Raw genomic sequence first — 27177 nt, forward strand, 5'->3', positions numbered from 1 at the left:
ATTCAACTGCAAACCAGGGCAGACCCTGCTTAGCAAGGGGGACAATTCGGGCTTGCTGCAAGATCAACGGGGCAATGTCTGCAGAGGCAGGCCTCCGACTCACTGGTATACAGTATCCGACTCACTGGATACAGACCAACTCATTTAAATTGTTTAAAAATATATTTTTAAAGAAGTTTCCCATAGCAGGCTAGTTGTTCTTGCAGCAGAGTTGAGAAATCTCTGCTCCCCAAACTGAGAAGAGGAGAAAAAATGCACACCAGAAACTGTTTTGCTTTTAGAAGCATTTTATTGCCTAGGATTCAAATATCGTAGGTTCACATTTGGTCGCGAGGAGTCCCATTGGGTGAGATGAATACCATGTTCCTCCCCCAACCATGCCCAGCCAGAGAAGGCCACAGAGCTCTATCCGTACACAGTTATGGAGGAGATGGTCCAATTTGCGTTTTGCCAATGTTGTTGCTGTTGCCCAAAAGCATATTAAGAAAGCAATGTCACAAAGACCTTCCCCAAGGTTGATGCACCAGTGGCTAATATTTAGAGTTAGACTGCTTCAGCATGTGGAAGTTCCATATAGCCATCACAGCAAAGTGACATGCATGAAAACCTCTCCAATCCCGGTTAAGAAGGCATCTGCACTGGTAGCCATGGCTACACCTTGTGGCAATGAGTTCCACAAGCAAATTCCACATTGTGCAATCCATCCTCCCCGCCCCCAGCAATCTGCCCTGAATGTACTGTTTACGGGATGATTCGCCCACCCCGAGGTTCTACTAGTATGAAAAGTGCCTCTCCATCCCTTTTTTTGACACCGTGCAACATCTTATAGCAACAGTCTTAAAATTTAAAGCTGTGGCAGAAGTTTTCATTGACTAGAACCTGGGGCCACCTCCACGAGTTGTGATGGCTAAGAGGAACCTTCAAGTACAGGAGCAGTATACCTTAAGATTATTAGCTGCTAGGTGGCAGCAGAAGGCTCGATTCCTTCAGTTTGCCCACCACACACAACTCATCCCTCCTATTTTTAGATTGTCCAAACAACTGGGAAGTTATCCATTTTTGTGTATGGGCTACCTTTTGAGCCTGGCAGATATAGCTCTAAAAATCGGAAGCCTGGAAGGTTATTATCGGCAGACCACAAGCCCTGCCTCACTGTTATCATACCAGGAACAAACATACATTATTACACAGATAATACTTGTTCATGCAAGGTGATTCATGCAAAGCTGTTCATGACCCTCCATTAAGAGGAGGGTCCCCAGTCTAGTTTATGTTCACTGCAACAGATTGGCATTGACCACTGGGCTCTGTGGTCACCAGCATACTTTACCTCTCTTTGCATCAGTCCTTGATCTCTGGGAGACGGAGTGATGCAGGCTTGAGAGTTCACACAGAACTCTTCACCAAGAAGAATCACTGAACTCCAAAACCTGCACTATAGCCACAGGCAAAAACCTAACAAAGGGTTCTCCCCCACCCACTTCATACCTCTACTACCAACGCCAGCCTACGATTCGAGACCTTTCCTACCCCACTAAATAATAAAAATACCTTTCCTCCAACATAAAGCCACCATGAAACTTATGCTTTAAAAAGTTAGTTATCAATTATTTCCAAAAATACTGGTCCCTACTCGCTAAATATCACAAAATAATTAGATTGGTGTGTGTATAAACACGCACACACACACAAATTCTTTAAGAATAGATCTGCTTTGGCATGAGAAAAATACACAGAATTCTTGGTCCCTTGATCAGTTGTGCAGCAGCAGAGAGGGGCAGGAAGGCCACTGTTAAGTAGAAAAGTGGAGGAAAGGAAGAGACAGAAGTCTGCCTTGAAAGCCTCTTCAAGCTGCTAGACCTCATGAGAGGACACCCCCATCTCCAAGAAATACAGAGCCCCTAACAGCCCAAATCATAGATACGGCTTGCAACTAATTGTTAACGACACAAATAACAACATGAAAACTAACAAAAAAAATCTTCCAAAAAATCCTAGGAGAAGTCAACCCAAATCCTCTCACGACATGGCAAATGACAAAGGTTGGCTTCCGATAAGGGAAGCCAGTTGTATATGGTCAGCATGCGTGATTGAAAACTGGGCCAGCCAGAAGAAACCATTCCAACCTCTAGGCCTGGTTTCAAACACCTCTTACTGTGCAAGAGGACCAGGCAACAGTCTAAAAAACTAAGTGCTATATATGAAAAGCAATAGTCACAGGCCTTCTACAAACAATCCACAGCTTTTGCTTGAAATCCGATAGATTCCAAAGACACAGAGAAAGGGTCAAGTATCTAGTCCTCATTACGGTGGAGATGACGAGAACAGGTGGTGACCACCCAACCAGCATTTGGTTCACGATCCTCACTGCCTCGCTTAACCATTTCCAATATTATTCCTCTGCCAGTGTCACCCCAAATATCCTCCACACTACTTCATGCTAGAATTCCTCTCTTTGGCAGGGAGATTCCAAACGCAAGCCAAAAAGGGGGGTTGCCAACTTGCCTAAGGCTTGGTTTCGGCACCAAACACCAATGGTGTTGCCTTCTAGGAAAGAGATAGAGATGGAATATTCCCAGGATAGGGTCTACACCATGCACATCAGGAACAAAACGTGGTGCAGGGTGCATCACATTTAAAAAATAATAATCTACATGTTTCTAGCTCTTAAGCAAGTTTGTGGGGAGAGCATGCAAGCCTGCCAAAATCTCTCGAGTTAGAAAGGGAGGGGGGTTTCTTGCAGTTGGAGGGGGAAAGGCCCCTGAATTCCCCCACTCATGAGGAGAAGCAGCAAGGTGGGGGCCTAGTAAGGCACAGAATTCAGCCAGACTTTTTTTTTTTTTTTTAAGCGGTCTGGTCCATAACATTATAGACACTGGCAGTTCATGCCTTAAATTTTTTCCGGTGGCCCAGGGTGGGGTGGGAAGGGAAGAGAAGAGAAAATACTTCAGTACAACTCCCAGCATTTCGTAAGAGCCAGACTAAAAATATTACACATGCATGTGGAACTTATGTACAGTTTACATAGATCCTCCTCCATGTAAGGCGGCGTTTAATTTCCACAGAGGTAATGCCGTTGATACGGTTCAGATTATAAGAAATGGGGATTTATTTTTTTTAAAGGAGGAAACGTGGAGTAAACCCTTGGTTTACATCCAAAGTGGTCTGAGTTTGGATCAGAATGTCCATGCAGCCTGGGGCGGGTGGGAAATACCACCACATGGGGGTCTCAAAGACCACCTCCAACTCGCTTCACTAAAAACTATCAAGACCTTTATTTTCACCTCTGCTCAGAAAAATAAAATATATAGGGTTCCTTTTCTTCCAAAAGGGACATTACAAAATACATGGATACTGCAGGACTGCTGGCGGCAGAGGGAGAAGGAATGGTACAGAAGTGGGGGGAGCGAAGGGTGGGGTGGGGGGGCCGGGGGGGCCCCCCATCCTCCAAGCTCACTGCTCCGCCTCTTCCCGGTAATAGCAGTACTCCGGTGAGTTCCCGTCCTGCTCATGGGCCGCGTTGGCCGCTTCGCTGGGGTTGCCCAGCGGGCAATATTTGGGGTCGTAGATCTGGCGGCCCAGGCCGAAGACCTGCCCGCTCTGGTTGGCGCCAAGGTTGGAGCCCATCTGCAGGGACATGGAGCTGTCGTCACACTTCTCGGTGCCCAGTTTGGAGTCGTAGATGTGCCGCCGGGTGCCGGGAGCTGTCATACCCACCTGCGAGAGAGAGAAAAAAAAGACTGCATTCACAGTTCATCCTGCACTGCAGAAGACGACAGCGAATATTTATTCATTCATTCAATTTCTATACCGCCCTTCCAAAAAGGGCTCAGGGCAGCTTACACAGAGAAATAATAAATAAAATAAGATAAATAAAATGGATCCCTGTCCCCAAAGGGCTCACAACCTAAAAAGAAACGCAAGACAGACACCGGCAACAGTCCCCGGAGGGATGCTGTGCTGGGGGTGGAGAGGGCCAGTTACTCTCCCCCTGCTAAATAAAATCAATCAATTTATTACAGCCATAGGCCATACAGTGCGAAATAAAGAGGATCACCACGTTAAAAGGTGCCTCTTTGTCAAGTTGGCAGGGGTACAGGGGTATAGACCGCTTTTCAACAGAAGTCCCCAAAGTGGTCTACATACATATAAACAAAAACAAACAAGGGGGAAGGAAAATGCATTTGTCATAAGACCCTTGTAGGATCAGGCCAGAAGGTCCATCTAACTTAGGATCCTCTTTCTGGGAATGGTCCTATACACTGGGGGCAAGGCACAGGAAGGGGGTGGGGAAGAGACAGACCTGTCTCGAAGTTTCTACTGAGTGGCCGAGACACAGGGGTAGACTGCTACTTGACATGGAGATTTTATTCCCCAATAAGAACCCAAATGGATTGCCCCCAAGGAACATCTCCTCTCACTACCCTGCTTTCCACAGTAGCCTCCGGGCAGACCACAAGCTGGGGCACGAAGGCAGCAGTTTTACCTCCCTGGCAGCAGATCATGCTTTGGACCTTCGTGAAGTTGGTCCAGGTTGCAGGACTCATTTTTTCCTCCTCCTTGGTGGCTTAAAATCTGGATCATGCAGGGTTTCGAGCACACAGCCTGGTATTAAGTTCACAGAATGCTAGAGACCGAAGAGACCTTTGGGGTCCTCTAGACCACCCCCCCCACTGCTCAGTGCAGGAATCTGCGGCATCACCTCTGATCGAAGGCCAACCAACCTCTGTGAAAACCTCCAAGGGAAAGGCCATGAGGCTTTCCCCCTAGCGTCTAGCCCGAATCTGCTTCCAGGCCATATCAGCCAGGATTAGCTTCAATGGGGAGGAGAGCTGGTCTTGTGGTAGCAAGCATGACTTTCCCCCTTAGCTAAGCAGGGTCTGCCCGGGTTGCATTTGAAGTGTGAGCACAGCAAGATATTCCCCCTCAGGGGATGGAGCTGCTCTGGGAAGGGAATCTCCCAATCTCCACTCTTGGAAAGGTCTCAAGTTCCCTCCCTGGCAGCGTCTCCAGGATAGGGCTGAGAGAAACTCTTGCCTGCAACTTTGGAGACGCTGCTGCCAGTCTGTGCAGACAATTCTGAGCTAGCTGGACCAAGGGTCTGACTCAGTATATGGCAGCTCCCTATGTTCCTAACAGCAGGGGAGAGGGGAGACCGCGCCCCCCTCTTTGAACAAGAGTCCTACACAGGCCTTCTACAAGCTGTATTTGCATACTGGGGGTGGGGAAAAACCTGGCCACCCCGCAAAATCTGGCAATGCCAAGAGGTCTGGACTGCCCCCTAGGCCTCACCTGGCTGGCACATTTGTTGGTGCCCATCTGTAAGCTGATGGTGGAATGGTCCATCGGAGGCAGGATCTGGTTCTTGGGGTCATACAGGTGTCTTCGGGTGCCATAGGCGGTCATTCCAGACTGACTGGCACATTTATTGGTGCCCATCTGAAGGCAAAGATTAGAAAATAAAGAGGGGAAAATCATCTCGAGATACAAGAGTTGTTGGAAGTGCCGACTCAATGTGTGGCAGCTGTGAAAGAGGCCAATTCCATGATAGGGATCATTAGGAAGGGGACTGAAAATTTTATTTATTTATTCATTCATTCAAATCAAATGAATGAATGAATTACAATTAAAACACACTACTAAAACAGTAAAGAGCTAAAACAAATTTTAAAAAACCATGTAACAATTTATTTATTTTAAAATAAAATGGCTAAGATTATCATGCCCTTATACCAATCTATGGTGCGGCCACACCTGGAGTACTGCGTACAATTCTCTGGTCACCACATCTAAAAAAGGACATTGTTGAACTGGAGAAGGTACAGAAGAGGGCAGCCAAGATGATCAGGGGCCTGGAGCACCTTTCTTATGAGGCAAGGCTGCAACACCTGGGGCTTTTTAGTTTAGAAAAAAGACAACTGCGGGGAGACAGGATAGAGATCCATAAAACCATGCATGGTGTGGAGAAAGTGGAGAGAGAGGAATTCTTTTCCCTCTCCCATAGCACTAGATCCGGGGGTCATCCCATGAAATTGATTGCCGGGAAATTTAGGACCAACAAACGGAAGTACTTTTTCACACAACACATAATCCACTTGTGGAATTCTCTGCCACAAGGTGTGGTGGCAGCCAACAACCTGGATGGCTTTAAGAGTGTTTTGGATATAACTTCATGGAGGAGAGGTACATCAATGGCTACTAGTCGGAGGGCTATAGGCCACCTCCAGCCTCAGAGGCAGGATGCCTCTGAGTCCCAGTTGCAGGGGAGCAACAGCAGGAGGGAGGGCATGCCCTCAACTCCTGCCTGTGGGCTTCCGAGAGGCATCTGGTGGGCCACTGTGTGAAACAGGATGCTGGACTAGATGGGCCTTCTTGGGCCTGATCCAGCGGGGCTGTTCTTATCTGGGTTATCCTCTTTCAACACCTTGTTCTGCTATCAGATCTCAGAGCAGGGATTCTCAGCCTTGGGTCCCCAGATGTTGTTGGGTCGACAACTCCAGGTCCCGGGTCCAAACCCCGGCAGCATCTCCGGGCAGGGCTGGGAAAGTCCCACGCCCGAGGCCCTGAAGAGCTGCTTCCAATCCGTGCAGACGACTGTAAGTTAGATGGGCCAACGGTCTGACTCTAGCAGGCAGCTCCAGAGAGACTTGTCCTTTCCACAGCAAGAAAACTGACATCTGGTAACTGACTTTCACTTGAACTTGTTGACCAACTGAAATTATTCTTTTGCAATGGACAGAACATTTTTACTCACTTGTGATGCTGTTATGTGATATCAAGTTGTGCATCTTTGTGTTTATTAATTAATTGCTATGAATAAATTAACCCCAAACTCAAGTCTCTGGGCAGTTTACAATAAAAATACAAATTAATACTAAATTTAGACATGTTAAAAGTGTTAAGCACTATTAAAACTGTACATCTTAATTAAAAGCCTGGATGAGCAGATGTGTCTTGACTGACCTTTTAAAAGTTGCCAGAGCATTCTCATGTTTTAGTTGCTGGTCTGGTAGTGGTTTTAATTCTCTCTCCTTTTTGATACCCTAAGCTGGTCTTGTGGAAGCAAACATGAGTTGTCCTGTTTGCTAAGCAGGATCTGCCCTGGTTTGCATTTGAATGGGAGACTACACGTGTGAGCACTGCAAGATCTTCCCCTGAGGGGATAATGGGGCCGCTCTGGGAAGAGCACCTACCTGCTTGAATGCAAAAGGTTCCAAGTTCCCTCCCTGGCAGCATCTCCAGATAAGGATGAGAGAGACTCCTGCCTGCACCCTTGCAGAAGCCACTGCCAGTCTGTGTAGACAATACTGAGCTAGATGGACCAAGGGTTAGACTCAGCAGAAGGCTGCTTCCCATGTTCCTAAGCTGCCTTGATTTTTCAGTTTAGAGTGGAAAGGCAGAGTAGGGTTTGGTTTTTTGGGGAAAAGAGGATTTGACCTCACAGGAGATGCAATGTCTTCAGCACGCACAAAGTGAGAAGGGGGCACCTGAATTAGCCTCCAGGAACAAAATCACAGGATCTGCCACAAGAACTGAATGCACCTCAATGACGCAAGCCGGCCACGAGCCAGCACGATTCCCCCTCCCTGCTGATGCCACCACGCGACTCACCTGTAGGCCAATGACGCATTGCCCGGCCTTCATTTTTGCATCGTCAAAGCACCGCTCCTGCTTCTCCGAATACTTCACCCCGATGTCCACACCGCTGTCGATGCCCTTCGTCTTTGCCTGCAGGGCGAGGGAGAAGAAATGGGCCCCCGTCAGCTCCACAGCTCTGCACCAGGCTTGGAACCCTGGGAATGTCGGGTTGCTTTGCAATCAACGCTTCTAGTCCTCATTGTTGCAGGAAAAGAACTCTCTGAATAAGAGGCGGTCGGGGGGCGGGGGTGCTTCCAGCTCCTAGACTTCAGTTTTGAGTCCGACTATTCTTTGTTTATACATAAAAATTATACATTTTATGGCCCTCGATCCTTGTCAAGCACCTGGGGTGTGTGGGGAAGCTGGTACTCCAGTCACGACTGAGAGAGCCCGAATCCTGTGAATGGCACAACTCCAGGTTTTAAAGAGAACTGCCACTTGGTTTCGGCTACTACCACGAAGAATATTTATATACTACTCTTCAACCACAGTTCCCAAAGCAGTTTACATAGGAATAAGAAATGCATAAATAAGACGATTCCCCCTATCCCCAGTGGGCTCACAGTCCAAAAAGAAACAGACAACAGCAACAGCCACTGGAGGGATGCTGTGCTGGGGATGGAGAGGGCCAGCTGCTCTCCCCCTGCTAAATGTAAGAGAAACGCCACTTTAGAAGGTGCCTCTTTGTTAAGTTAGCAGGGGTAGGTTCGGAGGTGCTCTTACCCCTGGACTTGGGGGCTGAAGTCCAGGGCCTCCACACCCCCTGGGGCCCCCCAAATCCTCTTTAGTCTGTCCCGGGTGGTGTGGTGACCCGGTCGAGCATGATGGTGCTTAATTTGCAGGGGTGGGGCCCTCTCCAAAGGCCGTTAGGTCCAGGCTCCAAAGTTACCTCGGTGCACCCATGACTGGGTTCTAGACCCTTCCTCTGAACCTGTTCTAAAACAGGCTATAAACCTAACCAGCATTAGGAGGTAGACTACCCCTGAACATGGAGGCTCCATTTAGCAATCTTGGCCACCAACAACCTTGGAGGCGAGGGCTAGCTACAGAGCCTCTTCCCACCTGCTGCCACCTACCCGAAGAGATCCTCCAGCCTCCTCGGCGATATTCAGGAAGACCCCTGCCCTCCACAGACAGGTCCAACTTGCCATGGCAAGACACACCCTGCCCCCCAGCCACCAAGAGGCCCCTGCCCCTCACTCACCATGCCGGCCAGAGCCAGCAGCGAGACCTGGACCTGCGTCATGTTCCCACTTTCATAGAGATCGTTGGCCTCAAACAGGTCGACGGGGTTCAAGCCGTAGCTGATCGTGGCCTTGATGAAGTTGGAGAGGTTCTCCAGCTGGCAAAACACAGCAAGTCCGTGGTTAGGGACACCCTCAGCATGCGATGAATGCGGGGGGTCTCAGGTTCAACCCGCTGAGGCAGCATCTCCAGGTCAGGCTGGGCAGGACTCCTGCCTGAAACCCTGGGGGGAGATGCTGCCAGTCAGAGCAGACAAGACTGAGCTAGACGGGCCAAGGGTCTGACTCCGTATGAGGCCACATGCAATGTCCCTTCCCAGTCAGGGAACACAGAAGCCGTTGACCGCTCGGTCTCTTGGAATCCTGGAGTGGGTAGCCATCGGGTCCAGCCCCCTTGCCCGCAGCAGGAAACCCAGAACAAGAGCACCCCCAGCAGGGGGCAGTCTACCCTCTGCTTGAAGACCTCCAGAGGGAGCCTCCCACCCCCCAGCCCGCCCGCCCCGTTCCTCCAGAGAACAGATTCCGCAGTCACACTGCTGCCACCGTTAATGTTTAACTGCATTACTTCCAGTTGAGCACGCGACCAGGCTCTCACCAGCGCAGAAATAGCAGCATTGCGTGTTTATGTGGAAAGTTGGGCCATTCACGGCCAGATGCTGCCAATGGAAATGCCTCCTGTTTTAGCTCACACATGCGCACATTTGTGGTAGCAAGCATGACTTGTCCCCTTTGCTAAGCAGGATCCACCTTGGTTACATATGAATGGGAGACCAAGTGTGAGCACTGTAAGATACTCCCCTCAGGGGATGGAGCCACCGCTCTGGGAAGAGCAGAAGCTTCCAAGTTCCCTCCCTGGCAGCATCTCCAAGAAAAGGCTGAGAGAGATTCCTGCCTGCAACCTCGGAAAAGCTGCTGCCAGTCTGTGCAGACAAATACTGAGCGAGATGGACCAAGGGTCTGACTCAGTATATGGCAGCTTCCTATGTACTATGAATATTTAGATACTGCTCTTCAACAAAAGTTCCCAAAGCGATTTACCTAGAGAAATAAAAATAATTGAATAAAGATGGCTCCCTGTCCCCAAAGGGCTCACCATCTTCTAATAGTTTGATGGGTTTTAATGGTTTTAACATTGTTTTAAATTGTTGCAATGTTTTTAACTTTTTACTTGTTCTTATAGTTTTGTTGTAATCTGTCCAGAGACTTGCTTTTTGGGCAATATACGAATATGTTTAAAAATATATATATCTGGTAGCTTCTTTAGCTTTTTATAATTTTCAGTTTTTAGCTTTTAAGTTTTTACCTTTAATATGAACCTAATAATGATTATGGTTTTTAATCTGACAACTTTTTTTGTTTAATTTAGTTAATTTTATTACTTTTATTGTATGTCTATTTTATTGTTGTGAGCCGCTCCTAGCAGTAGTGCACTGGAGGGGCAGGGTATAAATATTATAAATAAATAAATTCCATCTCATTTATTTATTATTTCTCTTTGTAAACCACCCTGAGCCATTTTTGAAAGGGCAATATAGAAATCGAAAAAATAAATAAAGAATCTAAAAAAGAAACATAAGACAGACACCAGCAACAGCCACTGGAGGGATGCTGTGCTGGGGGTGGATAGGGCCGGTTGCTCTCCCCCTGCTCAGTAAAAAGAACCATCACTTTTAAAAGGCACCTCTTTGCTCAGTTAGCAGAGGATCTCTGTATATCGGCAGAAGGGGTACACTGGAAGCTGCCACCTACAGAGTCAGACCTTTGGCCTACCTAGCGCAGTTGTGCCTACACCAACTGGCAGCATCTCTCCAAGGTTTCAACCACGAGTCATTCTCAGCTGCACCTGGAGAGGCTGCCAGGGATTGAACCTGGGACCTCCTGCATGCAGAGCAGATGTTCTTCCACTATACTCCCTGCCCCTCCACCCGAATACAGGTCCTTTCAGTGAGGACCCCTTCCCCAAACGCAGTCCAGCATTAAAGGTGCCCTCCAACCTCAGCCCTTTAATGGCCTGCCCCTGGTTTTCAGAGACCCTGGTTTCCCTTCCGCCAAGAATATGTGTGTGTGTGTGTGTGTGTGTGTGTATATATTTATTTATACATATTGTACCTGATGCCAGTTGAGAGCAGAACGGTTGATCTTCTTTATGGATCCCGGCTGGAGTCTGTTTATAAGCCTGGGAGGAGGGAGGGAGAAAATACAATTTGGTTTTGCGCTATGGCAAAGCAACTTCACTGGGCAGGTGGAGCAAGGAAAGGGGGGTGGAGAAGAGACACCGACCCCCAAATCCTCCTAAAAATGCACTCTCAGATTTTAATGCAAGAGGACAGGGACATGCAGAGTTGCGACAGCAGACAAGAAGACGCGTCCGCCCGATTCCCTGGTGATCCCAAAGCCCACAAGCTGGACGCCAAGGCCCCTGCAGCCCCGCTTCAATGTTTGGGACGAGTATCCAGTGGTAGACTACTCCTGAACATGGAGGTTCCCGCAGAAAGAGCCCTTGTCAGACCTCTCCTCGAACTGCCTTCTTAAAAAGGCATCTAAGCCTGTGGCCATCGCCACATCTTGAGGCAGGGAGTTGCCTAGGCTTGCTCTGTATGGGGTGGAGGAGAATTCTGAGGCTGCCTCCGAATACAGAGGGTGGGGGGACATGGGGCAGCAGGGAAGAGCTCCTGCATTCAGGCTCTGCTTAGAGGTATCCAAGTAGCCGCTGGTTGCTAGATGGATTCTTGGTCTGACCCAGGAGGGCTCTTCTGACTGTCCTTTCATCCCACAGGAACATAGGAAGCTGCCTTATACTGAGTCAGACCATTGGTCCATTCATCTCAGTACTGTCTACCCAGGCTGGCAGCAGCTTCTCCAAGGTTGCAAGCAAGAGTCTCTTCCAGTTGGCCCTATCTTGGGAGCTTCCACCAGGGATGGAACTTGGAGCCTTTTGCATGCAAGCAGAGAGGAAAGCTGGTCTTGTGGTAGCAAGCATGACTTGTCCCCTTAGCTAAGCAGGGTCTGCCCTGGTTGCATTTAATGGTTGCACTTAATGGGAGACTACATATGAGCACTGTCAGAGATTCCCCTCAGGGGATGGAGCTGATCTGGGAAGAGCAGAAGCTTCCAAGTTCCCTCCCTGGCAGCATCTCCAAGATAGGGCTGAGAGAGATTCCTGCCTGCAACCTTGGAGAAGCCGCTGCCAGTCTGTGAAGACAATACTCAGCTAGATGGACCAAGGGTCTGACTCAGTATATGGCAGCTTCCTATTTTAGAGAGGAGAGCTGGTCTGGTGCTCGCAAGCACGACTTGTTCTCTTAGCTGAGCAGGGTCCACCCTGGTTGCATATGAATGGGAGACTAGAAGTGTGAGCACTGTAAGATATCCCCCCCTCCTTAGGGGATGGAGCCGCTCTGGGAAGAGCAGAAGGTTTCATGTTCCCTCCCTGGCAGCATCTCCAAGATGGGGCTGAGAGAGATTCCTGCCTGCAACCTTGAAAAAACAGCTGCCAGTCTGTGAAGACAATACTGAGCTAGATAGGCCAATGGTCTGACTCAGTAGAAGGCAGCTTCCTATGTTCCTATGCAAGCAGGCAGATGCTCTTCCCAGAGCAGCCCCATCCCCTAAGGGGAATTTCTTACAGTGCTTATAAATGTATTCTCCCATTCAAATGCAAACCAAGGCAGACCCTGCTTAGCAAAGGGGCCAATTCATGATTGCTGCCACCAGATCAGCTCTCCTGGTTATCCCAGGGTATGGCCTGAAGGCACGTGGTACAGCCACCATACTGAAGCTAAGCAGGGCTGGCTCTAGTCAGTGCATGGATAGGAGACCGGCTAGGAACTCCATCAACACCCCTTGGGCTAACAGAATGTTGGAAATGGGGGTGGGGGTCCTGTCCTCTACTATACCCCCCTGCTCAGGACAAGAATCTGCTACAGCATCTCTGGCCGACATCTGCCGCAAAACCTCCAGGAAAGGAGAGCCTGCCTCTGCATGAGGCGGGTGGTTCCACTGTCCAACGGTTCTTACAGCTGGAAAGTCCTTCCTAGCGTCTAGCCTGAATCGGCTTCCTTGCAGGCGCCACGGAGAACAAGCCCACTCCTCCTCCTACGAGACAGCCCTTCAGATATCTGACGGCAAATATCTCTCTTATCTCCCCTCAGTCTTATCCAGGCTAAGCGTATCCTGCTCCTTCCACTCCTCCTCACGGAGCTTGATTTCCAGACGCCTCACCATCTCGGCCACCTTCCTCTGAACCCGATTCAACATGGAAAGAAGCCAGATATTTTAAAAGGCAGCCAGCATGCAAGGGTGCTAAATGGAACCTGCATGTCCAGAAGCAGTCTATCTCGGCCAATGAGCCACCAACAGATTTAGAGGGAAGGTGCATCCGTAAAGCCTCTTCCCGCCCTCCATCACCGAATAAACAGACCACCCTCCTTCCGAGGGAGACATTTAGGAATGCAGATTTCAGACAAAGGTCCTCGGCGACTCACTCGCAGAGGATGACGCCGTCCTTCAGGCCCTTCTGGAAGTCTGGACCGATCTCCCTGCCCGTGATATTCTCGATCCATACCCGCAACTCGGCTTCCTTCTGCGGATCGTATTTCTGGGCAAGCTGGTAAGAGAAATTAGAACCCGGGTCAGGTATCGCCTTCAAATCTTTGAGTCTCCCCATCCCCATCCTGTTCCCTTGGAGTTCGCCGTCTTGACAGCAGACAAGACGACGCATCAGCCCAATTCCCCGGGGATCAGAAAGTGGGACACCGAGGCCCCGCCTCGCTGTTTGGGACGAGTATCCAGTGGTAGACTGCTCCTGAACATGGAGGTTCCCAAGGAAAGAGCACTCGTCAGGCCTCTCCATGAACTGCCTTCTTAAAAAGCTGAAGCAAGGGGACAGCCGAGATGCTCGACGGAATGTGGCATACTGTTTTATTTACTGATTGATTGATTGCATTTCTAGATTGATTGAATGCATTCCTAGATTGCCTAGTATGGAAATCTCTAGGCGGTGTACATATTAAAACAATTCATTAAAACAGATAAAAAGCACAATAGATAAAAACACACATTACGATTTAAAATGGCAGCATCCTACGAGATCACCCGTCTGGCTCCGTCTTCTCGATTGGCAGAGCTGCCACCTCTGACCGGCAGCAGCTTTTCAAGGTCTCAGGAAAGGGAGATTCTTCCAGACCCTATTGCCCAAGACTCTTCGCAGAGGACAGGAGACTTGTGGCACCATACAGACCAGCAGAGCTATTACTCTGTGTAGCTTTACAAGTCTCTCATCATGCCTCTCACTTCAAGGTTTTCTCCAGACACCAATGGGACCACCCCAGATCAGTACCAGGACAGCACAGCAGGGACGAAGGGTTAGAATTCCCTTCACACCACAGTCCCAATTCTTACTTCCTGCAAACACATCCTTAAGGTAGCAAGCATGACTTGTCCCCTTAGCTAAGCAGGGTCTGCCCTGGTCAGCATATGAATGGGAGACTTGATGTGTGAGCACTGTAAGATATTCCCCTTCTTAGGGGATGGAGCCACTCAGGGAAGAGCATCTAGGTTCCCAGTTCCCTCCCTGGCAGCATCTCCAAGATAGGGCTGGGAGAGACTCCTGCCTGCACCCTTGGGAAAGCTGCTGCCCGTCTGGGTTGACAATACTAAGCTAGATGGACCAATGGCCCGACTCAGTATATGGCAGCTTATGACTGTCATTGTTAAAAGAGTAGCAAAGTGGGTGGCAAAATTGTGCCTCCAACGTAACCTATAGTTTGAGTCAACATAGCAAGCAATTCTGGGTTTTAGCATCCAAGGCGGCTGCGTTTTTTGTTTGTAGAGAGAAATCTACCTAGGATGCGCTGTTAACAACAGCAGGGAGAAAGCACATTTAAATAGCAATAGCAATAGCACTTACATTTATATACCGCTCTATAGCTAGAAGCTCTCTAAGTGGTTTACAATGATTTAGCATATTGCCCCCCAACATTCTGGGTACTCATTTTGCCGACCTCGGAAGGATGGAAGGCTGAGTCAACCTTGAGCCCCTGGTCAGGATCGAACTTGTAACCTTCTGGTTACAGGGCGGCAGTTTTACCACTGCGCCACCAGGGGCTCATTACCTCCTGCATGCACTAATCAGCTCCACACAATACCCTGAACAGGCCCAGCAAACACTGTCGCTTTGCCTTCCCACAGCGGGTTACTGCTGAGCGTGCAGACATCAGGAGCATGTTGGGCCTTGCCTGCATGCATGCGCGCGCGCACACACCCCTCCTTCCTCCCCTCATCCAGCCTGGAATTTCTCCTTGGCATTGCTTCTCAGCAAAACACCCACCCACGCACTCACACCAGACCAGTCTCTGGAGCCGAGAGCTAAGCTGCATACCTCCCCAACCATAGAGTCGCTTTCCTAGCCAAGCCAAGCTCATTTTGCTAGGCTGCTGCCTGGCCCAAGTCAGGGAAGGTCATCAAAACGCAGGCGATGCTAACGTCTTTGGGGCCACCGTCCAACGAGGCGAGCCCAACGCAGACTATTCATTTCAGAGGGACTGCCGGCAGTCCAAGGAGAGAAGAACAAGAGCCAGCACAGGGCAGTGGTTAGAGTGTTGGACTAGGGCCAGGAAGACCCGATTTCGAATCCTCGTTCAGCCACGAAACTCGCTGGGGGACTCTGGGCCAGTCACGTATCTCTCAGCCTAACCTACCTTACAGGGTTGTTGTGAGGGTAAAAATAACCATGTGCTCCTTGGAGGAAGAGCCAGACAGAAGTGTAAAAATAAGTAAATAAGGTTTTAGCCTTTATAAATGCTAGATCCAGGGTGGGCCAAATTGTAATTCAGCAACACCTAGAGGGCCACGTTTGCCCACTCCTAGATGCTGGATTCTGTTGTCTCTCCGTTCCTCCCCCATGCAGTCAAACACACAATCCATTATCTAGAGCAGAGCTGAACAACATGGGCCCTCCAGCTGTTGGAGGACTACAATGCCCATCATCCCTATTGGCTGTGGATAATGGGAGCTGTGCTCCAACCAAGTTGCACAGCCTTGATCTACGGCACACAAACACCATTCACCTGGGGCAAAGAAGAAGAAGTCATAAGGAAAACAACTTTGGAACATGGAAAACTGGCTCGTACTGAGTCCTGGGTCCACCTAGCTCAGTACTGTCTGCCCTGGCTGGCAGCAGCTCTCCAGGCCTTTCCCCAGCCCTTCCTGGGGATGCTGCCAGGGACTGAATCTGGAACCTTCTGCATGAAAATCAAGGGAGCCACAGCCGCCCCATAGGAACAGAGGAAGCTGCCATATACTGAGATATATATGGACCATTGGTCTATCTAGCTCAGTATTGCCTTCACAGACTGGCAGCGGCTTCTCCCAGGTTGCAGGCAGCAATCTCTCTCAGCTCTGTCTTGGAGATGCTGCCAGGGAGGGAACTGGGAACCTTCTGCTCTTCCCAGAGCGACTCCATCCCCTAAGAGGGGAATATCTTGCAGGGCTCACACGTCTAGTCTCCCATTCACATGCAACCAGGGTGGACCCTGCTTAGCTAACAGGACCAGTCATGCTTGCAAGCACCAGACCAGCTCTCCTCTCTAAAATAGGAAGCTGCCATATACGGAGACAGACCACTGGTCCATCTAGCTCAGTATGGTCTTCACAGACTGGCAGCGGCTTCTCCCATGTTGCAAGCAGGAGTCTCTCTCAGCCCTATCTTGGAGATGCTGCCAGGGAGGGAACTTGGAACCTAGATGCTCTACGCAGAGCAGCTCCATCCCCTGAGGGGAATCTCTCGCAGTGCTCACACATCAAGTCTCCCATTCATATGCAACCAGGGTGGACCCTGCTTAGCTCAGGGGACCAGTCATGCTTGCGACTACAAGACCAGCTCTCCGCTCCTAAAGTAAATAAAGAAATAAAGGGTTTTAGCCCCCCCTAAGCAATATGGCCTGCCCTATATCAGCACCCAAAGCATTCACCTCCCTGGCCAAGGAGAAAGAGAGCCAGAGGTACACGCCAGGCTGCTTGCTGGCAGGCAGACGCAGGCAGACGCTGCTCCTTCCCGGCTTGCTCCGCTCCTCGGGCAACTCCTCGGACAATGACGTGGCACCACAGAGCATGTGAACCGCTGTCTGCCAGGTGTGCACCGGGATGACAGAGCGAGGTCTGCAGGTTGCTAGAGAGGCCTTTTCATCTGGGCAGGAAGTCAGAGACCTGTCCCCTTCCCCAAATGCGCTCGGGATCAAGGGAGGAGCCAGAAGGCCAGCGCCACTCAGCCCTTTAGCTCTCCCCACTTCTCCAGGTGAATAAGCAAAGTTTTAGGAGAGGAGAGCTGGCCTTGTGGTCGCAAGCATGACTGGTCCCCTTAGCTAAGCAGGGTCCACCCTGGTTGCATCTGAATGGGAGACTTGATGTGTGAGCCCTGTAAGATCATCCCCTCAGGGGATGGAGCCGCTCTGGGGAGAGCATCAGAAGGTTCCCAGTTCCCTCCCTGGCAGCATCTTCAAGACAGGACTGAGAGAGATTCCTGCCTGCAACCTTGGAGAGGCCGCTGTCAGTCTGGGTAGACAATACTGAGCTAGATGGACCAAGGGTCTGACTCCGTATACGGCAGCTACTTTGGAGAGGAGAGCTGGTCTGGTGGTAGCAAGCATGACTTGTCCCCTTAGCTAAGCAGGGTCTGCCCTGGTTGCATATGAATGGGAGACTAGAAGTGTGAGCACTGGAAGAGATTCCCCCTCAGGGGATGGTGGCCCCTCTGGGAAGAGCAGACGGTTCCAGGTTCCCTCCCTGGCAGCAGCTCCAAGAGAGGGCTGAGAGAGATTCCTGTCTGCAGCCTTGGAGAAGCCGCTGCCAGTCTGTGCAGACAATACTGAGCTAGATAGGCCAATGGTCTGACTCAGTATGTGGCAGCTTCCTATGTCCCTATGTTTTCACAGAGCTAAAGAGGCACGGCGGGGAAATGACTTGACTAGCAAGCCAGAGGTTGCCAGTTCGAACCTCTGCTGCCATGTTTCTATGTTTGGCAGCAGCAATATAGGAAGATGCTGGAAAAGCATCATCTCATACTGCGCAGGAGGAGGCAACGGTCAACTCCTCCTGTATTCTACCAAAGAAAAACCACAGGACTCTGTGGGTGCCACGAGTCGACATCGACTCGACGGCACACTTTACCTTTAAAGAGGAGATGCCCACACACTTAGGAACGCCCTACAGCATAGCAGACCAGTACAGGATTATGCCCAGTGTCCAAGCTGTGGACAATGCATTTATGGGTGCATTTATATCCTGCCCTTCCTCTGATGGCTCAGGTCAGCTCATGAAGATCGCAGGAAGCTGCCATATACTGAGTCAGACCATCGGTCCATCTAGCTCAGTACTGTCTACACTGACTGGCAGCAGCTCTCCCAGGTTCCAGGCAGGAGTCTCTCCCAGCCCTAACGGGAGATGCTGCCGAGGAAATTGAATTAGAGACCCTCTGCCTGCAAAGCCGATGCTTCCCCACTGCGCTACGACCCCATCCCATGTATCGGTTGTGGTCTGTTACCCTCACAACCACCCTGCACTGTAGGCCGAGAGAAAGAGCAGCTCAAGGTCAGTCCAATAGGCTTCCACAACCAAGCGGGGACCGAGGAGAGCTGGTCTTGTGGTAGCAAGCATGACTTGTCCCCTTAGCTAAGCAGGGTCTGCCCTGGTTGCATATGAATGGGAGGCTAGAAGTGTGAGCACTGCCAGATATTCCCCTCTTAGGGGATAAAGCCGCTCTGGGAAGAGCAGAAGGTTTCAAGTTCCCTCCCTGGCAGCATCTCCAAGATAGGGCTGAGAGAGGTTCCTGCCTGCAACCTTGGAGAAGCCGCTGCCAGTCTGTGAAGACAATACTGAGCTAGATAGACCAAGGGTCTGACTCAGTATATGGCAGTTTCCTATGTTCCTACGAGTTTGTATTCTGGGAGCTGCTGCACAAATTTCACTCACACACTCACTAGCAAGGCAGGTTTGCAGCAGCAAGGAATGCCACATCACCCAACATCGCTTCTCATTCAGCTTCCTGTGATCTCCCCCCTGCCCGGCCAGATGTCTGATCCCCCACATTAAAGCCAAGTTCACCAAGGAGGATGAGTCTAGCCAAGCGGAGCCTCCATGGGAAGAGGCAGTCTACCTCTCAACACCAGCTGCTGGGGACAGACAGACAGCAGGGCAGGGCGGCATCCTTTTGAGAAAGGGAAGCCATTTAAGAGAGGGCCCATTAAAAATATTATTATCTATTGTAGGAGTCCACTGACAGGGGAGCAGCAGGAGAGAAACAGCACCTGACCTTCATTCTCCTGTTTTTATTGCTTCTCTTGGGGGCTAGGCTCTTTATTGGTCTGCGCTGGCGCACACTGACAATGGCACGCCTGGGAACAGCAAGACTTTTTCAATAAAATGTGCTCCTCCCCGCAAGCGATGTACGTTGAGCCAAGTTGCACAATCCTAGCTCTTAAAAGCTGAGCCTGAGATATAGATTAACTTATATACAACTTTGGGTTTTGTTTTGTTTTTAAGAACCGAGATATACTGCAATACCTAAGAATGTTCACGGGCGCTGTAAAAGAATTCATAGCACAGCCAACTTCCCTGTAAAGAAAGACTAAGCCATTCGGGGCTTTTGTCCTCTAGAAAAATGAGAATAAAGGGAATAGTAGCACAGACGGAGGTTATAAGGTTACTCACAATGGGGAACAAGACTTTTCCATCTCTCCCAAACTTCAGGTCACCTGGTAAGCTTCGCTGGCAGGGAAGCAGAGACAGAATGTTTATTGACCCATGTGGAACCTCCTGCCACAAGATGCGGGTATGGCAACCGCTAACTTAGATGGCTTCAAAAAGGGCAACAGACAGCCGCGGGGAGGCTGGCCACAGCAGTCAAGGGCTAATAGCCATGAAGTATACAACTACCATGTTCAAAAGCCGTCTGCCTTTCAATACCAGGCGCCGAATTCCTAGAGGCATCTAACTAGCTGCTGCTAGGAACAGGATGCTGGCTCTCTGGTCTGACTCAGCAGGGCTGTTCTTAGAGAGGCCACAATTGCTCCATGGAGCCTCCACTCACAGGTGCAGTCTACCTCAGAGTAAGCAAGTGGGGAGGGCTATTGCTTGGGTGCTGCTTAGAGGCATCCGAAGAAGGAGCAGGATTCTGTCGGATCCCTTTTCCTGACCTCAGCAGACACGGACTCCTGGACCTCAGCCTCTACCACGAACTCGGGCAATGCACCCAACCTAGGCAATGTCACTGGTAGCTGCTCTTTCCTTTGAAGAGTTATCCACACAGCAGGAACACAAAAATGTCTCCATTTTGAGGCCGCTGCCGATCTGGACAGCAAAGAACTCACCCCGACAAAATGCCCTGGGAGTGGGGAGACCCAACTGAACCCAATCCCAAACCCTCTTGGATTTCCTTGAGCCGGGGTCAAACCCATCAACCCACCCACCCACCCAGAGCGGTCGCCAAAATCCAACAATTCAGACACCCGGCGCTCTGTCTGCAGTGTCAGTGATAAAGGCTTTCCTGTTTAGAAATGTCTTCAGTCACACAAAAGAAGTTTCAAAATGTTTTCTTCTCCCATGAAAACAGCCACCATTGTCTTCGGCTTAAGATCAGAACAGCCCTGCTGGATCAGGCCGAGGTCCATCCAGGCCAGCATCCTGCCTCACGCAGTGGCCAACCGGGTGCGCCAGGGAAGCCGCAAGTGGCAGAGAGTTCCACACTCTAAGCAGGTGAGTTGCGGATTCTTCTGGATCTAAACTGGTTGCCAAAGCATTTGGTCGGCATCCGATCTAGAAAACTCAATACCAATGAACCTAACTGGAGCCAGAGTTTCTCATGGTTCACCTACCAGCTCAAAAGCCTTTTCTACCAGATGCTGGTGGATGGGGCCTGGCCTTCAGAAGTGCATCTGCTTTGTATGCAGAAGGTCCCAGGTTCGATCCCTGGCAGCCTCACCAGGTTGGGCTGGGGAAAGACTCCTGCCTGAGACCTTCCGAGAGCCGCTGCCAGCCAGCGTAGGCAATACTGAGCTAGACCAGGGATGCCCAGCTTTTGGGCCTCCAGCTGCTGGACTACAACTCCCATGATCCCCAGCCACAGCAGCCAGGGATGATGGGAGTTGTAGTAATTAAAAAAAACCAGCTGGAAGGCTCAAGTTGTGCAGTCCTGAGATAGATGGGGCAAGGGTCTGAGGCTACCACACCTGGGGCTCTTTACCCTGGAAAAGAGGAAACTAAGGGGGAGTTATGATCAAAGTGTATACAACTATGCATGGAGTAGAGAGAAAGAGTCATTTTTCTCCCTCTGTCACAACACTAGAACCAGGGGTCACTCCATGAAACTGAAGCCCGGGACATTTAGGACAGACAAGAAGGAGCACTTTTTCACACAACACATAATTAACCCATGGAATCCTCTGCCACAAGACGCGGTGGCAGCCACCAACCTGGATGGCTTCAAGAAAGGCTTAGACAAATGCATGGGGGACAGGTCTACCAATGGCAACTAGTCTGGTGGCTAGAGGCCACCTCCACCATCAGAGGCAAGATGGCCCTAAATACCAGTTACAGGGGAGGAACATGGGAAGCTGCCATATACTGAGTCAGACCATTGGTCTATCTAGCTCTGTATTGTCTTCACAGACTGGCAGCGGCTTCTCCAAGGTTGCAGGCAGGAGTCTCTCTCAGCCCTGACTTGGAGATGCTGCCAGGGAGGAAACTTGGAACCTTTTGCTCTTCCCAGAGCAGCTCCATCCCCTAAGAGGGGAATCTCTTCCAGTGCTCACACTTCTAGTCTCCCATTCAAATGCAACCAGGGTGAACCCTGCTTAGCTAAAGGGACAAGTCATGCTTGCGACCACAAGAGCTTGCTTTCAGATCTTACCTGTGGGGTTCCCAGAGGCATCTGGGGGACCACTGTGGGAAACAGGATGCTGGACTAGATAGGCCTCCTTGGGCCTGATCCAACAGGGCTTGTTTTTATATGTGTGCGTTTTGGGGGGGGGGGAAGAGCCCCTGCCACTTTCCAGAGTGAAGAACCCACAGCCAGCTGCTATAGAAGAAAAAGGCCACTTGGTACACATGAGGGTCAGCTACCAGGCTGATGCTGAACTCAGACAAGCCGGAAGCTCCTTAGGAGTGTGCCGTGGGTTTGCGACGTGTGGGAAGCCACTCCAGGGCTTGAGACATGAGACGTGATCCAAGATAGTTCAGAGGGTTTCGCGAAAGGAGCCCTGTGCCACCTCTCCCAAGAGGGTGTTCAAATGAAGACACATTCCTGCCTCAACTGGGCTCCGCTGTTCTATGCTAGCCTAGCTGGAGACATTTTTGAACCAAAAAAAAAGAAAAGATGAGAAACGAGGTGCTAGGACTGTAAAAGAAATGCGGATTTTCTGAAACTTTTGAATTGGAAGTTCATCTCCAGGGAGGAGGGGGGCAACTTCTCCTTGCAGTCTTTTTCTCATTTGCCTAGATTTTCTTCTCCAGAAAAGAGTTACTATGCATGTTTCCCCCGACGCCCTAAATAAACTGTGATCAGATTTGGCATGCTGTTCGACTTGTACATTTAGTTTTTAATAACCCAGCCTACTGTTGACACAGATCAATAAGATAAATGCACTCTCACATACATTTCCTAAAGATCACCACCTGGAAAAAAAAATGTCTGTGTCAACTGTGACACTGACATACTTGCCCAATACTGTACTGGCATCTATTTTATGCATCAAGGAATATTTAGTAACGAAAGCGAAGCACAGAAACATGGGGAATGTTTTAGTGGCACATCTCTGACTATAGTCATTGGAAAGCCATCATCTCTGATCAAGCCACCCCACTTCACAATCTGCAACTCTGGGAACGCCTCAGTGGTGTACCTGCAAGGAAAAACTCTGCATATGCTCAGGGACACCCTCCACAGGCTGTGAAATTTAAACACACAGGTCCTTGGCCAGAGCCTCAGACCACCCCAGCAGCAACGCCTCCTCCAACACACACACTCACTCTCTCATTTCCAGCACCTGTCCGTGGTAAGGTCCTCCCCACTACCTGACTTTTGGTTTATTTTGACTAGAATTCATAGCCCATCTCTCCGAGAGAAGGATTACACTCAGAGATGGTCTGAGTCACTTGCATGCTTGAAGTTTTCGTTCCCTGGCTACCTGGGCCTCTAGCAGTTCCATCCAAGAGGTCAGGAACACTCTACTGCGCATCCGCTGTACATAAGTGCCAGGACACCATGCTAAACAGGTCCTGCACACGGCCCAGGTATATCCCGAACTCTCGAGAACAGACCGCAGGGCAATGACGTCCCGCCTCCGCAAGCCTTATCTTGAACCAGAAGAACGAGACACCCACTTGGCCTTAAGAAGAAAGTCAGGACAACACGCTTTTACAGATTAAATAAATACCGACAGCAGTTTCAAATAAACACAGAGCAGAATCTTCGGGTAATGTGTCATTTAGTTTAATTAGATTTATGGTTTAAATTTTTAATGCTGGTTTTAAATGATGTTAATGTTGGGCGGTACATCAATCAATCAATCATAATCATAATAGAGGGAGCAGATACTGATCACTGGGTGTGATCGGAAGAAGCATCCTTGGTGACTTTGGACAGTCACTGCCTGCCTCCTAGGAGAGGAGAGCTGGTCTGGTGGCAGCAAGCCTGACTTGTCTGCTTAGCTAAGCAGGGTCTGCCCTGGCAGCATATGAAAGGGAGACGTGAGCACTGCAAGAGACTCCCCTCAAGGGATGGAAGAGCAGAAGATGGTCCCAAGTTCCCTCCGTGGCAGCATCTCCAAGACAGGGCCAAGAGAGATTTCTGCCTGCAATCTTGGAGAAGCTGCTGCCAGTCAGTGTAGAGACAACACTGAGCTAGATTGACCAATGGTCTGACTCAGTATATGGCAACTTCCTATGTTCTGAGTCCAAGGTCACCAGTTCGAATCCAGCTCCAGCCGCTGCCACAGGGGCAAGGGAGGCCATACCTTTGGGGATGCGACTGTAGCCAAATACACGAAACCCTGTTTTGCATGCAGAAGATGTCAAGTTCAGTCCCTGGATCCTCCAGGTAGGGCTGGAAAAGGACTGGGAGAGCTGCTGCCAGTCAGAGCTGACAACGATGAGCAAGATGGAGCAGGAGCCTGACTCAGCAGAAGGCAGCCTCCTACCCTCAAGCACACCCCTCTTCTTGGATACCAGGTGTAATTATTCTAACCCTGTTGAGGGTAGGACAGAAGTAGCCTCTTAAGGTATCCTGCTGGGCAATTCCATCCAGAGCAGGACAGAGTTCCTGAAGTGACTCCGGCTGAGAGCCGAACCCTCCCAGGGAATGCCATGCTTCAAGTTTCATGGATGGAAAAGTAGAGCATCCACACTCAAGAAACCCATTAAGCTGGCCATGACCCACACACTCCCAGCCAACTAACAAAGCAGCTAGCTAGTCCCAGCTGAAGAATTCTGAGAGACTCTAAAGCTTGCTACCAATTCTCAGATAATGCAAGCAAGATCAGGGGGGCTTTATGAAAGCCTCAGGCCCCCTCTCCCACCTCCAACTGAAAGATCTCTCAGCAACAGAACCCCCACCCCGCAAGGAGTTGCTTCCCCTCCTCACACAGCCTTCAAGGCACAAGCGCCACTGTTTTTGTTGTTGTTCTGGTTTTAAAGCCACACACTGTAACTTGGGCTCATTGGTGGCCTTCAAGAGAGTCCTAAAAACTAGTCTGGTCTGGCTTTCCAAGTGTTTTTAAATTGTTCTTAAATTTTTTAAACTAGTTTAAGTGGTTTTAAACTGTTTTTAAATTTGTTTTTATATTGCTTTACGCAGAATTTTTTTTCTGTCTTCTTCTTGTACACCACCCAAAGCAGCATAAAAATGTGACAGAAAGACTGCTTTGTTCATGTGCTGTGATCCACCCTTGGAGAGACCATACACAAAGTTGACTAAATGTGAATAAATAAGTTTTGGGGCTGGGCTGGGGGGCTCTCTCCGCTGGTCCCCTTATAAACAGAAGCCCTAGTCTATCTCTTGACCGCAAAGTGGTATCAACCCCCAACACCTCAAGAGAGCATGGTCTAGTAGTTAGTGTATTAAAAAAAACTGGTCCTCATCCCAGCAAGCCTACCTCACAGGCTTGTTGTGAGGAAAAGATGGAGGGACAGAGAACTTCTTTCAGTTCTGCGGCTGCAGCACGTTCCCTGCCCTGAGCCAGGGGTCGACTAGAGGACCTCTGGAGTCCCTTCCCACTCTGCCGCGTTCTGGTTTTCCAGAGAAGGGGCTCTGCTCCTCCTCCCCGGCCAGACGAGCAGAGAGGACCCAGGCGGCGGCAGCAGCAGCCTCCACCGCGCCCCCGCCTCCACAGCGACGCGCGCCACACCTCTCCACGAGGGCACCTCTCCAAGGGCCCCCGCTGCCTCTCCGTGCGCCCAGGGCGCAGCGGAGAGAGAGGCGCTCGCTCCCCGCCGGCGGCGGCGGCGGCACTGGCACTCACCCGGTTGCGGACTTCGGCGGACAAGCCGTAGCTGGGCCCCTTGTTGAATTGGTTGCTGCTCATCCTCCTCCTCGGCGGGCCAGGGCGGTGTCTGCGGCGGCGGCGGCAGCAAGGCGAGAGGCTGAGCCGGGCGGGCGCGCACGCAGGAGGAGCCTCCTTCGCCGAAGTTTTGGGAGCCGGGACGGGCGGGCGCCGCCTCTCTCCGCTGATTGGCCGCGAGTTGAAATAGCCTTATAAGGGCAGAAAGAGCCGAATTCCTGGAGGGTGGGAGTTTCCTTGGTGGGGCTCCTCCGAAGCCCCCGTGCGTCCTGCGGGGTGGCGGGTCCCCCCAAAGTGGATGAAGTCCCCCCGCCCCCAAAGTGGGTGAAGTCCCCCCAAGAGGCGCCGGCCGGGGTGGCTCTGTTTGGGGCAACAGACAGCTGTTCGGCAGGGGAAGAAGGCGTTGCTCAGTGGATTGGTGCCCGGCAAACAGCTATTCATGGCCACCCCAGGGCTTATTGTGCTTTGCATAGGGGCCGCTTTCTTCTCCTGCCAGTGCCCGCTGTGAGACAGGCAGCTATTCAACAGGGGAAGGGTTTTGTCCTCTCTGTTTCTGCCTGATGTACAGCTGTTAATCCCTATTGCGGGCTTCAGGGTGGCTACTCTTTTGTCCTCCTCCAGTGCCATCAAGGACAGGCTGCCATTCAACAGGAGAACATAAGAACATCCCTGTTGGATCAGGCGTGTAGTGGTAAGAGTGTTGGACTTTGACCAGGAAGAAACAAGTTCTAACTCTGTGCTATTTCTCAGTCCAGACGTACCTCACAGGGCTGTTGTGGGGATAACTTAGAGACAACCTACTCACACGTGCACACACTTCCTGTTCTAGGAGGCCTCCCAAGGTGCTTTATGATATAAATGAGAAATAAACACAAATTTAAAAACTTTACCCCCAAATAAGAACACTAAAAGTATTCTCAAAAAGTCCAGCAGCAATGTGGACATCAGGACCATGCTGCTTTCGTCACTTCATTGGTTAATAATAATAATAATAATAATAATAATAATAATATTACATAAGTGGTATATAACTTTTAAATTATTAACCAAAAGTTCACAACATGGTTTTCACAGCAGGACTTCATGGGCTGAAGTTGCAAAAGGGTAGATTTTGATTGCACATTAGGAGAAACCTCATAACAGAAAGAGTAAGTAGATAGGGGAACCTATGCCTTAGGAGGTGCGGAGCGGGGCTCTCCTTTGCGGGAAGTCCTCAAGGCTCAAAAGGGACTGGACAGCCGACTGCTGGGGATGCTTTTGCTCTGGATTGCCTGCATGCAGCAGGGGATTAGATTAGATGGCCTCTAGATGGCCCCCACGTCCTCATCAAATAAGCATTGCCTGCATGCTTATTAGAACTGCTGATGCAGGGGCGTAGCTAGGGAAGAGGGGACCTGTGTTCTCACCTCTCTCGGAGGCCCCTCCACTCAATTCTAGCGACTCCCCTGCACAGACTCCCCTGCACCTTCTTAAAAGAGGCATTCCTCAACTTCCCTCACCCACAGGAAACAGTGCCTCATCTACGTCAACGCCACCGAATCCACAAATCATCTGGGAGAAATGAAAGTATGCAATTTGCTTTGGAAATAGGCTTTTTACTCATCCGTAAAGGCCTGTACGGATGAATCAACCAAAACACTTACGCAATTCATCAGCAAAGATTTCATCTAACCTAGTAGACAAAATCTACCTGCACACCTTTGACTGTCCTCCCTATGCGTTGGGCTGGGAGTCCCTTCCAGCTGCAA

The 27177-nt window shown here is 50.2% G+C and overlaps 1 protein-coding gene across 1 annotated transcript; it reads right to left on the bottom strand.

Moving 5' to 3' along the window:
- Positions 1 to 269: 269 nt before the first annotated feature.
- On the bottom strand, positions 270 to 25571 carry CNN2 (calponin 2). Its single transcript, XM_053301994.1, has 7 exons — positions 25391 to 25571; positions 13367 to 13488; positions 10992 to 11058; positions 8843 to 8980; positions 7612 to 7728; positions 5293 to 5439; positions 270 to 3717 (listed from the first exon to the last, which is right to left on the bottom strand). Exons 1-7 carry the CDS (start codon positions 25451 to 25453, stop codon positions 3454 to 3456), a joined length of 918 nt encoding a protein of 305 aa, XP_053157969.1. The 5' UTR covers positions 25454 to 25571; the 3' UTR covers positions 270 to 3453.
- Between the last annotated feature and the right edge of the window lie 1606 nt (positions 25572 to 27177).

The sequence above is a fragment of the Hemicordylus capensis genome, chromosome 2 (genome assembly GCF_027244095.1).
Source record: "Hemicordylus capensis ecotype Gifberg chromosome 2, rHemCap1.1.pri, whole genome shotgun sequence".
NCBI lineage: Eukaryota > Metazoa > Chordata > Lepidosauria > Squamata > Cordylidae > Hemicordylus > Hemicordylus capensis.